Genomic DNA, 16,046 nt, shown 5'->3' on the forward strand with positions numbered 1-16,046 from the left:
TTTCTCCCCTTAGTTATTCTTCCTTTTGCCCTGATGATGCACCAATTTCTCCTTCTCTAACTGCCACAAATCTCAAAAAGGCTTGCACAGCACCCTGATTTCTTTGGAACCCAACAATGCCATTCTTTACATGACTGGGTGAGTCACTGTTGTGCAGCATGAGATTCCCCTCTTAAAGCAGTAGTTTCCCAACTGTGGTCTGCAGAAGACTTGCTGGTGGTCTACAGAGAACTGGCTGATCAGATAGTGCTGGCTCTGCTCCTTCTTTCCAGTTGCTACATTACAGCAAAGGCAGCTAAAAACACATGAAAGATTAACCCAATATTACTTGTCTATACAAACTCTACTTTAGTTGCTAAAAGGATGTTATGTTACTGTGAGCCAGGGGGTAGATGTCTACAAGACAAACTATTAGGATATGGTCCACAGTTTGAGAACCCTTGATGGTGAGTTTCCCTGCAGAACTCCCTGTCCTGGCAAGTTTGGGAAATGGAAGATTGGGAGCAGATATCAAATCAAGTTTTTTCACATGGCAATGAAAGACTTTAGGCCACTTGCTTGTTTTAGTTAAAAATCAGGGTTTTTTTTCATTTCCAGTTGTGCCAACAAGATCACTATTAAATTGGTTATATTGATTACTTACCTAACAGATTTTTTTAAAACTACCAGGTAGCGCAAGACAGACAGCTGTAGCCCCATTTTTGCATGTGGCAGCTTTTCTGGTGGCACCATAGACAATTGTTTTCAAAGTGGCAATTACATTGTAAGAAGAGAGATACTGCAGCTTAAATACCTGCAAAATTCTACATTCCCCCTGCTTGTGTATAGCTCAAATTCAATGGAACCCTCCTATAACACCACAGAAAGACTTCACTTAAGGAAAGGTTCACTGTGAGAACAGCAACAATTTGCACATTGCAATATATATGGAAACAACTTGGAACATTCATTCTACTTCACCAACAAAGAATTTGACTTTAAGTCACCTCATGTACAATCTGCCCTAAGGAAGTTACATAACTGACCTACATGATCACTGAATGCGTAATACCAAAATATATTAAGTGACAACTAGCACTTATATATATATATATATATAAATAAAGGAAAATCCATTCCTACAATATTAAGAAGTGGGTAATTCAGCTGATTTCTTGTTGGCTGACAAGATTACAGAATGCAGGTCTTTATTCCACTATAAAAGTAATCTGGAAAAGTCTATTTTGTCCAAGGGAAAAAATGTATTAAACTTTCAAGTGAATCAACAGGTTATTTTCCCCCAAAATAAAATAAGATCAGTTTACATCTAATTACCTTCATCACCGGAGAGCTTGTGCTGCCTTTAAGAGGAAGAGGTTATAGCATTAAGTTTAAGAAGGTGAGAAGAATTAAGTAGTAAACTTACTTTCCTGTGATAAATTGGCTTCTGGAAGGCGTGCACATAGGCTGAACATAGTAATTCTCCAGTTTAACCCCTTCAGCTGCCAGCCTATCCAGAGTTGGTGTCCTGATCTCTGACCCGTGGTACCCTACATCTCTGAATCCCTGATCGTCAGCCAGGATGAAAACGATGTGAGGCTGAGAGGTGGGTGCGCTGGCCTCTGGCTCCTCTCCAAGCTTGGCCCTTGTGGTCTCTGTTTCCTCCAGGCTAGATCCAAGGGTGTCCCAGGACAGGTAGCCGTAGGTGAGGAGGCTGAGCACGGAGAAGCCGGCCAGCACCCCCCCGGCTAGCATTGTCCCCTTGCAGAGCCAGTGATGCGGTGCACACACACCGGGGGCCATTCACTTCGGCCAAGGCTGGCGAGGGCGCACGACAGAGAGGGGCTCTAGGCACGGGAGGCGAAGGCAGCCTCAAGGGGTTTCCACCCCGGGCGAGCCACGGGGAGCCCAGCTCATCCCGACTTCAGCTGCCTCTACAGGCGAGGCGAGGCGGGACGGGGGGCAGGGGGCAGACCCCAGCCCCTCCTCCAGCCCAAAAATCACGAGGATGGCCGAAGCCAAGCCAGGATCAGAGCATCCTTCGCCGGTCTCCCGCCTGGAGCCAGGGGAGCTGCTGCGTCCCCGCGCCCATGCCGGGGCGATTCGTCGAGTCCCCGGCCGGGGAGCTCCGGCGCCCGCGAGAGGGGGACACCTCCAGGCGCTGCCTCTCAGCTGGGGGTCGGCTGCTGCTAGAGGAGAAGCCCCCGAGCGCCCCCTGTCCAGTCTCCCGCCTGCTCGGCCGGGCGCTCTCCCCGTGTCACGCCGGGCATCAGGGAGAGTCTGGAGAACAAGCCGCCCCGCACCCTGACGCGAGCCCGCTCCCCTCCCGCCTGCGCTGGCGCTGCCGAGCGGCTCCCTCCGCCCTCCCAGCTGGGCGGGAGCCTCCCCCTCGCCTCCAGCTGCTCCCAGCGCACACACCGGCCAGCCGACGGCTTCCTCTACAGGGACCCGGCGGGAGGGAGCTGCCCCCGCACGAGCCCCGGCCAGCTCCACTCGGGGCCGCCTCCCCGCTGAGCCCTGGTGACTGGCTCGGGTACCCCCCCTCCCCAGGAGGGGCGGCCGGGCCTGAGCTGGCGGCCGCCACCGGCCAGGAGGCTCGGGGGAGGAAGGGGCTAGGGCCGGGGAGCCCTGCGGGAGAACGTCTCCGAGCGCCGGAGTCAGCGCCCCGCCGCTTTCTGCCCAGCCTCTCCCCCTCCCCTCACGCCCCGGCTGGGTCCCCTCTTTCGCTCGCGTTCCTCGCTGTCGCCCATTTCTCCCCTTCCCCTCCCTTGCAGTCCCATCTCCTCCATCCACGCCTCCTCCCGTTCCCGTGGCCCCCGTTTCCCTTGGACTCTCCCCTCCACTCGACTCTGTCCCTCTGCTTCCAGCCTCTCCGCACTCCCGCCCTTCCCTCCAGCCAGGGCAGGGCTCCTTAGCTGGAGACTTTCACTTTTCTTTTCTTTCTCTCCCCTCCCTTCTTCCTGTTGGCCGCAGCCCCCTTTCCCCTGCCCAAGTTGTTCTACCCTTTGCCTCTCTTCTCGGACTGCGGCAGGCTCCTTCCAGGCTCCAGCTGTGCAGCTATGGAAAAAAAGCCACCCAGGGCCTGAAACTCTCCCCCGACGGGGCCCAGCTGCTGGAGATCCAGACTAAGGAGCCCCAGGCCCAGCTCCTTGCCACTTTACTGCTCGGTGCACTTCTCAGGCGTCGCCGGTGCCAAAGTTCAGGCAGCGCATTCCTGGCAGCCAGGCACCGTTTGTTTTGATTTTTCCTTCCCTTTCTTAAAACAATCCCGAGGCCAATTCCATGGCTCCCAGCGGACGGGTTTTTCTTTCATCCCACCTTCTCCTTTGCAGAAGTTTCTCAGTCATTTTCTCTTCGCAAAAATATCGTTTGCAATATTTCTGAAATTACCACCAAAGCTGGAAAATATGAATGTGCAGAATTTGTCAGGCACAAGCCTCTTTAATTCTGGTGCAATTGAGGCAAATGTTTGGAGAATACTGTTCATAAAAGTATCAGCAACTCTTTTTTGTTGTTTTAAAATGTGTGTGTGCAGCAGTTTTTCAAATTCTTGTTAATGTGCTGGTTTAAGCTGTTTAGTATGAATCACCATGAACAACTTTTATCCAAACTAGATTACTTAGAAATCATTAACTTTTAACCACCCAGTCAAACAGAAGTCAAGATTTACCACACTTCTGAAGCCCTGTTATCTTACACCACCTTCATGTGGAGCTCTTAGAAGCTCAAAGAATCCTCACTGAGGTGTAAATTGGTTAGTATTCCATGTGGAGGAATATTTCTATTCTAACAGGAGTGTTTCACTCTATATTTTTATAAAAATGAGGCTTCTCCAAAAATTACTGAAAACCAGAACTATTCTGTGAAGCATTCCAACTGTTTCACATTGTATGATTTTGATCTTTCACACTATATGTTCTTATGCTTTTAGACTACACATTTTGATACTTCATTATTTGTTTGGCACAGCTTTTCTATTATATAACTCTGCATGCACTGATAATTTTATTTTTCCTGTAGTGTTAAGACAATATTGATGATCTATTATAAATTAAACTACATCATTAAGGGCATAGGAATCACCACACAGGCTAAGACCAATGGTCCATCTACGTTGATATCTGTCTCTTCCTGTGGCGAGCACTAGATGCTTCAGAGGAAAGTGCAAGAAACCTGTAATGGACACTTATGGGAATCATGGGAAGTTTCTACCTAACCAACATCAATTAGTATTTGTATTAAACCCTGAAGCATGCAGGTTTCTATCCTTTAATTTTTTTATGCTATTTAATATAAGTGCTTGGACAGACATTTTGCCTGGTTTGTTGTCTAGACAGACATAAATTAATACATAGCAGCACTTAGTGTCACGCTCAGCAACAGACACTGAAGGAACACTGTCAACTTTAATTTGGGCCAACATTTAAATAATGTAAAAACAAGCTTTCATAAAATGTAAAACCAATACAAGTGTTTCCAATATAAAATTTCCAGTGAAAACAGTTGTTTTAAAAGAAATAAACATTCCACTGCAACATTTGAAACCCAAGTACTGCAGCAGTAAGAACCTAAAAGTGAAACTGGATTCAGTGATTTTAGATCTCCAACTTAAGGGCTTGTCTACACTGGAAAGTTTTGCCAGTTATACTGTACTGGTATAACTATACCAGTATAACGCTATTGGTTTAATTCCTAGTGTGGACACTTTTATTCCAAAATAAGAATGGCTTTTTAATCAGTTTAGCTTAAACCCCTTCTGAAGAGATATATGCTTAACTGAAAACAGGCCCTTATACTGGAATGAGAGTGGCCACAAGGTGACTTTTACTGGTATAACTATATCTGTTTAAATTCATACCTTAACATAAAAGAACATAAAATATACAAAAAAAGAACAACAAACAAAAAGTATATACAGTGAAATGTAAATTGGATTAAAAATATTCTCTCACTTTTAATTGATTCTTCAGGGAAATACATTTGTTTTCTCATTAGTTAGTACATGCTGTAACAGTGTACCTTGCCTGGACAGATATTTAGAGCACCCTATAGACTAACCAGGCCTAACAACACTATAAATACTGCATGCAATTTAGCTTGTAATTTAAGACCAGGCAAATTTTGGCCTCAAGTTTTATAATCATTTAAACAAAACATATATATTTAAAAGTATCAGTTATTTTCTGTCCCCGATTTCTCCCAAATATTTCAGGAATATCCAAAATGTTCAGATAAACACGGAGTTGGCTCCCCAAGATCACTGCTGAGTGATTAATGCTAGTGAACAGAACTATAGGGTCAGAGAAGAGGGAGCTTAGAGTTGAAAAGGTTTTTACTCTACTGTGCAGACACAATAGAATTTATCTTTGGATAATGAACAGGGGAACAGCTGTATAACCAGACAAGAACAGAACACACCTTCCTATTTTCCTGTCCTGCCTTATTAAAAGTGGCTCCCTTACTCATGCAAAACTGTTAGTCACCACTCAGTAACAAATGAAAACATTCCATGGTCGTCACTGTCAAAGGTCTAAAAACCTGGCTGCTTTTCTATGTATACTTGATTAAACAGTTGTTGGTTTTTACAAAATAGGCTTGCATCAGCATAGCATTACACTGACCTTGGAGTAAGAGTGTTTGCCTGTCTTTAATTAATATTTCACTTTAGAAAATCTTTTGAGCAATTGGTATTTGTAAACAACGATTTATACAATCCCAGAATGCCCAAAGAAACTGAATTAGAAGGGAAACTACATGAAGTGTTTTTACTTTATGAAAAAATATTTAACATTCACATAAACCTGTATTTGAAGGAAATTTACCTGTCAGTTCATATGTAAAGTAATTATAACAGTGTATAATTGTTACTTTATAGGAAGTCAGTGGGGTGCAGCATCTTTGTGCCACACTGCTGGCATAGAAAGGCCATAAAGCTAATTTAACTGGCACAGGGAGGATCACCTTAGTGTAAGGGTTATCATCTGGTGGTAAGGGCTCTTAAACTAGACAATACTTAAGGTATTCATATCACCATTTAGGGTGACCAGATGTCCCGATTTTATAGGGACAGTACTGATTTTGGGGGCTTTTTCTTATATAGGCACCTATTACCCTCCCACCCCCGTCCCAATTTTTTACACTTCCTGTCTGGTCACCCTATCACCATTGTAGCTGAGCACCTCCCTATCTTTAATGTATTTTCCCTCACAGCACCCCCATGAGGCAGGGAAGTGCTATTATCCCCATTTTGAGGATGGGGAACAGAACAACTGAGAAGCTAAGTGTCATACCCAAGATAACACAGGAAGTCTGTGGCATAGCAGGGACTTCAACCCAAGTCTTCAAAGTCCTAGGCAAATAATCTAACCACTAGACCATCCTTCATCTGACAACCACCCCATAACCTTCCTTCTCTCATAAGAACATAAGAATGGCCATACTGGATCAGACCAATGGTCCATCCAGCCCAGTATCCTGTCTACCGACAGTGGCCAATGCCAGGTCCCCAGAGGGAGTGAACCTAACAGGTAATGATCAAGTGATCTCTCTCTCCTGCCGTCCATCACCACCCTCTGACAAACAGAGGCTAGGGACACCATTCCTTACCCATCCTGGCTAATAGCCATTAATGGACTTAACCTCCATGAATTTATCCAGTTCTCTTTTAAACCCTGTTATAGTCCTAGCCTTCACAACCTCCTCAGGCAAGGAGTTCCACAAGTTGACTGTGCGCTGTGTGAAGAAGAACTTCCTTTTATTTGTCTTAAATCTGCTGCCCATTAATTTCATTCGGTGGCCCTTAGTTCTTATATTATTGGAACAAGTAAATAACTTTTCCTTATTCACTTTCTCCACATCACTCATGATTTTATATACCTCTATCATATCCCCCCTTAGTCTCCTCTTTTCCAAGCTGAAAAGTCCTAGCCTCTTTAATCTCTCCTCATATGGGATCCGTTCCAAACCCCTAATCATTTTAGTTGCCCTTCTCTGAACCTTTTCTAATGCCAGTATATCTTTTTTGAGATGAGGAGACCACATCTGTACGCAGTATTCAAGATGTGGGCGTACCATGGATTTATATTAGGGCAATAAGATATTTTCCGTCTTATTCTCTATCCCCTTTTTAATGATTCCTAACATCCTGTTTGCTTTTTTGACAGCCACTGCACACTGCGTGGACGTCTTCAGAGAACTATCCAAGATGACTCCAAGATCTTTTTCCTGATTAGTTGTAGCTAAATTAGCCCCCATCATATTGTATGTATAGTTGGGGTTATTTTTCCCAATGTGCAATACTTTACATTTATCCACATTAAATTTCATTTGCCATTTTGTTGCCCAATCACTTAGTTTTGTGAGATCTTTTTGAAGTTCTTCACAGTCTGCTTTGGTCTTAACTATCTTGAGCAGTTTAGTATCATCTGCAAACTTTGCCACCTCACTTTTAACCCCTTTCTCCAGATCATTTATGAATAAGTTGAATAGGATTGGTCCTAGGACTGACCCTTGGAGAACACCACTAGTTACCCCTCTCTATTCTGAAAATTTACCATTTATTCCTACCCTTTGTTCCCTGTCTTTTAACCAGTTCTCAATCCACGAAAGGATCTTCCCTCTTATCCCATGACAACTTAATTTATGTAAGAGCCTTTGGTGAGGGACCTTGTCAAAGGCTTTCTGGAAATCTAAGTACACTATGTCCACTGGATCCCCCTTGTCCACATGTTTGTTGACCCCTTCAAAGAACTCTAATAGATTAGTAAGACCTGGTTTCCCTTTACAGAAACCATGTTGACTTTTGCCCAACAATTTATGTTCTTCTATGTGTCTGACAATTTTATTTTTTATGATTGTTTCAACTAATTTGCCCAGTACTGACGTTAGACTTACCGGTCTGTAATTGCTGCGATCACCTCTAGAGCCCTTTTTAAATATTGACTCACATTAGCTATCTTCCAGTCATTGGGTACAGAAGCCGATTTAAAGGACAGATTACAAACCATAGTTAGTAGTTCCACAATTTCACATTTGAGTTCTTTCAGAACTCTTGGGTGAATGCCATCTGGTCCCGGTGACTTGTTACAGTTAAGTAGGGTGACCAGATGTCCTGATTTTATAGGGACAGTTCCGATTTTGGGGGCTTTTTCTTATATAGGCACCTATTACCCCCCATCCCCGTCCCGATTTTTTACACTTGCTATCTGGTCACCCTACTGTTAAATTTATCAGTTAATTCCAAAACCTCCTCTAGTGACACCTCAATCTGTGATAATTCCTCCGATTTGTCACCTACAAAAGCCGGCTCAGGTTTGGGAATCTCCCTAACATCCTCAGCCATGAAGACTGAAGCAAAGAATTCATTTAGTTTCTCCACAATGACTTTATCGTCTTTAAGTGCTCCTTTTGTATCTCGATCGTCCAGGGGCCCCACTGGTTGTTTAGCAGGCTTCCTGCTTTTGATGTACTTAAGAAACATTTTGTTATTACCTTTTGAGTTTTTGGCTAGCTGTTCTTCAATCTCCTCTTTGGCTTTTCTTATTACATTTTTACACTTAATTAGGCAATGTTTATGTTCCTTTCTATTTACCTCACTAGGATTTGACTTCCACTTTTTAAAAGATGCCTTTTTATCTCTCACTACTTCTTTTACATGGTTGTTAAGCCACGGTGGCTCTTTTTTAGTTCTTTTTCTGTGTTTTTTAATTTGGGGTATACATTTAAGTTGGGCCTCTATTATGGTGTCTTTGAAAAGTGTCCATGCAGCTTGCAGGGATTTCACTTTAGTCACTGTACCTTTTAATTTCTGTTTAACTAACCCCCTCATTTTTGCATAGTTCCCCTTCTGAAGTTAAATGCCACAGTGTTGGGCTGTTGAGGGGTTCTTCCCATCACAGGAATGTTAAAAGTTATTATATTATGGTCACTATTTCCAGGTGGTCCTGTTATAATTATCTCTTGGACCAGATCCTGCGCTCCCCCTCAGGACTAAAATGAGAATTGCCTGTCCCCTTGTGGGTTCCTGTACTAGCTGCTCCAAGAAGCAGTCATTTAAAGTATCGAGACATTTTGTCTCTGAATTTCGTCCCGAGGGACATGTTCCCAGTCAATATGGGGATAATTGAAATCCCCCACTATTATTGAGTTATTTATTTTGATAGCCTCTCTAATCTCCCTTAGCATTTCATCGTCACTATCACTGTCCTGGTCCTGTTCTGTCCTTCCGATATATATTGTACCCTGGAATGATTGTGTCCCATTGATTGTCCTCCCTCCACCAGGTTTCTGTGATGCCTATTATATCAATATCCTCCTTTAACACAAGGCACTCTAGTTCACCCATCTTATTACTTAGACTTCTAGCATTTGTGTACAAGCACTTTAAAAACTTGTCACTGTTTATTTGTCTGCCCTTTTCTGATGTGTCAGATTCTTTTTTATGTGAATGTTTCTCGTCTGATCTGGCCCCTACTTTATCCTCTTCCATCCTCTCCTCCTGACTAAAACCTAGAGAATCTCTATCAATAGACTCTCCTCTAAGAGAAGTCTCTGTCCGATCCACATGCTCCTCTGCAGCAGACGGCTTTCCCCCATCTCTTAACATTAAAAAGGTTGCAGAGCAGTTTTTAAACTAAGTGCCAGCAGTCTGGTTCCACTTTGGTTTAGATGGAGCCCATTCCTCCTGTATAGGCTCCCCCTATCCCAAAAGTTTCTCCAGTTCCTAATAAATCTAAACCCCTCCTCTCTACACCATCGTCTCATCCACGCATTGAGACTCTGAAGCTCTGCCTGCCTACCAGGCCCTTCGTGTGGAACTGGAAGCATTTCTGAGAATGCCACAATAGATGTTCTGGATTTCAGCCTCTTCCCTAGCAGCCTAAATGTAGGATGATGTAGGAGAAGGAGTAGTTAGATAAAGTGAAGCATGACTCAGATGTTCCTAACTTCATGAAGGTCCTTGTAGCTGTTGCATCTCATTTTGAATTAGAACAGCCCTCACTCTTCTTTGACACAGTGCAGGGGAATGATCATGCACAGAGCAGCACCAGGATCAGCTTTTAAGTCACCATTTCATATTTTTAGCCCCCGTCCCAAGGCTAGCATACTTAATAGTTTAACCACACAACGTGCATTTTATTGCAAAATATATCTACAACCAGCAAGTCTTTTGTTTAAAAAAAGACTAAAAACGTTAATGTATTTATATTTTACTTTTAAGTACAATTTTGGAATATTGTTACTGTGACAAGACTGAGTGTATATTTTGGGTACCCTGGAATGAGTCACCTTGTTACCCTCTGCCTCCAGCAAGAAGGAGTCTGTCTTGTGGTAGCTGAGTATCAGCTCCCTAGCACCACCAGCCTTTCAGCCACTCAAGCACTCTCCACTGAGCTCTGCCCTATATTCACATTGCAGGTTAACAATAGATGGACTCCAAGCCCCCTGGAGTCATTCCTCTGATATCCAGTCCCTGACACTGGATACTCACAGAAATTCCAGATCATTTGCACCCAAAGGTGCAGTGTACCCCAATTTACCAGTTTTACCTTAAACCACTACTCCTGTAAGTCACACAGCATTTGTGAACACTTATGATAAAACAAAAGTAGGTTTATTTAAGAAAGAATAAAGATTTAACTAGAAACAAGAGCACGGTGGAAACAAGTGATTATAATACAAACCAAAATCATAAAATGTGAACCTGGGTTTACATTGATCAATAGTAATGTTTCCTATCTAATAAAGTAGACTCTCCCTTCCCCCACGAGCTGCCTGGTTTCTCAATAATCAGTATTCAAATCATTCTTTAAAGCAAACCCCTCTACCAGGGTTTTTCCACGGTGATTGGATCCAGAGTATCTTTCCCTATACTCTGTTATACAGAAAACAGTCTTTTGTTTCTGTTCACAGCCAGGCAAAGGTCTGTCTGTTGTAATGTTCCTTTTTCACCTGTAAGAAGTTTTGATTGTTTAGTGGTACCGCTGATGGTTTTCCATTGGTAGTTTTGGGAGGGAGCAAGGCTGGTCAATTGAGCCTTGCATTACCTCAGTGGCTGATTAGGGACGAGTCACAAACTCCCTATTACTTGGATGGGTCATACCCAAGGCCACAAACACACTCAGGAAGATAACAGTTTTATAAAATGCAGGACAGTTGAAAAATCAAATGAGATTAGGTCAAAGCCTGTTTATACCACCCGTGAGTTTTTAATGAGAGAGAACACAAAGGATTAACATAATATGGCTAGACTCTGACTTTAGGCATAGCTCTGAGGTAGGTGTAGTATATAAACTGCACCACCCCAGGAATAGCCCTGGTGGGAGGCATTTGTGACTCAGAAATGCGCCTCAGTCACGATTCCTCTCCTGTTCCCTTCTCGCTCCCAGGGAATAGCTATTTACTGCTGGCCTGTACTAGATACCAATAATAAGGAGTTTGGGATTAAAAAGGTTTCGATAAATGTTTCTTACCCTTATGAAAGGCACAGTGCAAGTTACTTTGGAGAATGTACATAAGAATGTTTCCAAGATAAGATGAAAACATACCTTCAGATTTTCCTGTTCTGCCTTACAACCATGATTACTCCGGCCAGCAAGTATGGAGATGAAGTCAAAGCTCTACCCATTCCCCACCTCTTCCAGTGAGGGCATAAGAAGCTCTTACCTCTAGCCCTGCTTACTTCTATGTGAATGGACCTACAGTCTGGGAAACCCATGCTGGAACGTATTAAAGGGATTCTTATTCCCTCATACTTCCTTGTATGAGTGCACAATCTGAGTGACACTCTAGCTTATAGTGAGAAAAGGTAGTAGAAGCAAGGGTAGAAACTCCAAATCACATTCTGGAAGTTGAAATAATTTTGAGGAACTACTAGTTAGAAATTCAAATGATAAAATTATTATTGTTCCTGCTAACATGTAGCCAGACAGTCCTCAGTAGTGGAGACTAGCATGGTCTCTTCTTACCTTGAGGTCAAAGCTGTCCTTGAACCAAATGAAAATAAATAGGTCATAACTCAGAGTGAGCCTTTCTGTAGACGCCTCAGATGATATCCCTTATGGATAAATACCCCACAAGATATGGGTTTGGTGTCATGGATTTATCTGGGCTGAGGTGAGAGCTAGTTACAAAAAACAGGACCCTTCGCCAAGGGGTGTAACCCATTTCACTGGGTTTATCAGTTGTTCTGCTAGAGGCCAGAAAACTGATTATTTTTTGTTTGTTTAAAGAGCAACTACACTGTACTATTATATTTAGTTTAATAAGTACAACTGGGAACAAAAACAACTTTGACATTCAGAAACACAGTAATTTTCATGTTAAAATTAAATTTCTTGTTATTGTAATCTTTCCTACTAATAGTGCTTCTATTGATAATTTAATTCCTGCACATCACTGTCTTCAGTGTTCCTTTATACTGAAAAATATTGGACTGCAGAGTGAGGCAACATTTTGTTTCCTAAGTGGATGCTGTGCTTTTGCCAGGCACTCATTGCAGGAAACAACATACTATAAACATGAATAAAAATCTGGTGATTTATGGGAGTGACATCATTCCCTTTGCTTTCATTGGTGGAACCTGGTAATTATTTCACAGATGTGATATCCATGAATTGCCTGATTCCACCGGTGAGTTGCTCTGTGGTTTATGACATAACTTGTTCTATATTTCATGCAGATTTTACTCAATTCCCTGCAGGATTTCATGGGAAAAGGTCCCGATTCTGATCTCAGCTGCATACAATGGTATAAATCTGGAGTTATTCAACTGATGCCAATAAAGTTACTCTGGACTGACACCTGGGAAAGTGAGATCAGGATTTAAACCCTATGTATTCATATCATGGCAACTCCTGCAGAGATTCAAACTTTCAAACCTGTTGAAGTTTGTAGAGTGAGTCTTTTGCCTTTATGTAGGAACCTATTACTATTATACCACTACTTTCTTTTCATATAGCACCTTTGCTCCAAAAGAAAACTGAAGCATTTAATATATATACACACTCACTGTACAGCATCATTGAAATACAGCTGTTTCTGAAAGCAGCAACCAGCTGATATATTGCACACTACATATTAATTGTGGAAGGGGATATTTTGATGGTGGACCAAGCAGAAACCCCTGCTAAAACAAAAAGTGGCATGTGATCTGTAGAGCATGCAGAGCAGATAGAATATATTTTCCCCTCCCTCCCACCTCAATTTATTGTATCTGTGCTATAGCGGAGAACAATAGTTAGATTCTCCTACTACTAGGGTGCCCAATTTACAAAGGGGCTGTGCCAGCCCCACCCTATTTTGCTACTTTTAGCACATTGAACCCAGTCACTTTGCTTGACAGACAATCTGCCTACCCTCCAACCTAACTCCCAATCTGTGTCTTACTCTACTTGTCTGTCTGTTGCTCTTTCATGCTTCCTGTCCCACCCATTGCTGTTTTTGAGGCTTTATGGTGGTGCCTGCAACCAACGGTAGAGATCTAGTCAGGTCACCTGATGTATTAATGTGGTCCCTGCACAAATACATTTTGGGCCCCTTCTTGTGGTAGGCATCCCCATGCCCATTCTGAAAATGCTATTTGGTCCACCCCCAATACCTAAGCATTGGTTGGTAGGTGCCCACTGCTAGTACATTAGCCCCTGTTGAAAATTCTCTTGGGAGCACAAGAGCAACCTGACTGGAATACCCATAGGCCAAGTAATGGTTTTGGTACCTCCTGTGGTTTGAAAAAACACTGCCGTCTAGGTGTTGGCAGTGAGGGGGTGGATGACAGAAGGAGGTTCCTGGGTGCTTGTCTGGGCTTAACTGCCCTTTTGAAAATTCCAAATGCACCTAAATGGTTACCATGGGCATCTATGTTGTGCTTTATTCACCTAGTTCCTTTTTTGAAAATCTGGCTCCGGATTGCTAAAATGTATTACTTTTCTGAGAGATTGACATCTCCAATACAATTCATTGGCTTTGCCACAAGTGCTGCAATACAGGCAACTTTGTTTACTGGTTCTCAGTTAAAAAAATGTTTTAAACTTTACTTTTTTAAAAAATTGCCCAAGTACTTATGCAGTGAGAAGTGACAGAGCATGAGAAGAACTGGGGCAATGCTTGAGCTCATAATGTAACAAAAATCTGGAAAATGTAGAGGCCATGTTTTCATAAAGCCTCAACATTTTGCAGTAGATGCAGACTTTTCCCATTTATAAAGAAAGGAATTTTTAATTTATTTTTAATTTAATTTGAAGGCATAGCCTGCTGTGAGGATGTCACCAGTAGGTGATATGAGGGCCGTTTATTATTCACAAAACAGTACATTTTTTTATGGAAACAATCAAACTGACAATGTATGTTCTGATTGGTCAAGACACTGCACTTGTAACATAATATATGTTCTGAGCATTAAATTTTGTCTCCTAGGAGGTATTTGATTTCAAGGTCGTGGGTGCACAGCTGCAATAAAGCTGTCTTTCTGTAATGTCGGCATTAAGGGAAAGAGGTTTTAAAATTTGGAATTATGTCTGTTCTCCAGGAAGAGTAATTCTAACTTGCTGTTTCTAATGCTTTGTTTGTTTCTATGTTTAAATAGCTGTTAAATATTAGAAACATCATTTGGGCAATTATATACTGAACATAACATGAACCTTGTGCCATATGCTGAAATTTTTACATACTGCAATGTCATGGATTACACAGTTCTTGTATTTTTTTATGCTATAGTACCTACAAATAAAAAATATATAGCTGAATTTTCAGAAGGTCCTCAGCCCAACCAACTGTGCCCCCCAAAAGGGAGATCACTCTTGAAAATTTAGGCCACAGTGTTTAAGTATGCAGAACATTTTTTTAAGTGCTTCCTTTAGTTATTGCCCTGTGCTAACCAGAGAAGAAGATCTCTCACAGATGCGTCCATTATGGTCTTTAATCTTCTTTCCAATGGAATCTAAGTTAATCTTCTGTCAGTGTTTCCCCATAGTTCTGTTTTGCAAATACAGCAATATAATGGTTTCATCCTTTCAGATGTATTTAAAAATGATGACAGATCATCTGGCAGAATCCACATTTGCCTTGTTATTTATAGCTTTGCTCAGTCCCAGAGTGTTTCAGTGGCTGTTGATCTGTAGAAAATCTACAAGATTTGCAGGCTATGCAGATGCAGAAACATTCCCCCCTCCTCTGCCTTTAAGGAGCTACAGAATAACAATTATTCACTTTATATGATTATTCAAATTTAACCCCTCTCCTTAACTCTGTCTAGTTTAATTTACCATATATGGGAACAATGAGGATCATGTCCATTGCATTCCTTGTCATTCTAACGTGCACTGAGATGTATTCTTCCATGACTGACAGTCAGCTTTTGAAGAAAGCTAGGCTCTCTTTACCCCAGATAACCTAATGAGCCAAGTTTTGTTTTGGGTAGCAGAGAGAAAGGAAGTTTTGAAAACCATTAGTCCTTAGCACGTTAGTGGCTTTAAGTCTGGAAGTGGATCTGGAACTGAGTGGAGAGCCAGTGGAGCCTTCAGATCACTAATGCAGTATGTTCAATTTTGGCTTTGTGGCTTGATGGATAGGCTGCTGCATGTTGAGCTTGCTGTACCTTTAGCATGGACTTCACCATTAGTACCAGGGAAAGTGCTCTACAACAATATAGCATGGTGACAAACATGTGGCTCATCAAAGCTAGCTCTTCAACTGAGATGAATGGACCAATCTCTTTGCTAGCCAAACATGGAAGCAGGCATTTTTCACCACTGTTGCTGCTTGTGCATATAGTAATGATGAGTCCAGTAGTATTGCATGTTACAGTCAGGGGCGGCTCTATGTATTTTGCCGCCCCAAGCATGGCAGTCAGGCGGCTTTCGGTGGCGCGCCTGCGGGAGGTCCGCTGGTAACACGGATTCGGCGGCATGCCTGCGGGAGGCTTCCTGACTGCCGCCCCGACAGCAACCGGCAGCTCGGCTTGCCGCCCCAGGCACGCGCTTGGTGCGCTGGTGCCTGGAGCCGCCCCTGGTTACAGTACTTTAACAATTGAAGGGCAAATGCCCTCAAGGGTTATTTCACTGCTTCAGCTA

At 42.6% G+C, this 16,046-nt stretch overlaps 1 protein-coding gene across 1 annotated transcript in view; it reads right to left on the reverse strand.

The window, feature by feature from the left end:
• ARSJ (arylsulfatase family member J) overlaps positions 1 to 1,921 on the reverse strand; it is a 42,875-nt gene extending 40,954 nt beyond the window's left edge. Inside the window, exon 1 of the mRNA XM_024197103.3 lies at positions 1,406 to 1,921. Within this exon, the coding sequence (XP_024052871.2) occupies positions 1,406 to 1,782 (377 nt within the window). The 5' untranslated portion in view covers positions 1,783 to 1,921. The remainder of the gene's footprint in view (positions 1 to 1,405) is intronic.
• Between the last annotated feature and the right edge of the window lie 14,125 nt (positions 1,922 to 16,046).

The sequence above is a fragment of the Terrapene carolina genome, unplaced genomic scaffold, assembly GCF_002925995.2.
Source record: "Terrapene carolina triunguis isolate 2854851 unplaced genomic scaffold, T_m_triunguis-2.0 Scaffold66, whole genome shotgun sequence".
Classification (NCBI taxonomy): Eukaryota; Metazoa; Chordata; order Testudines; family Emydidae; genus Terrapene; species Terrapene triunguis.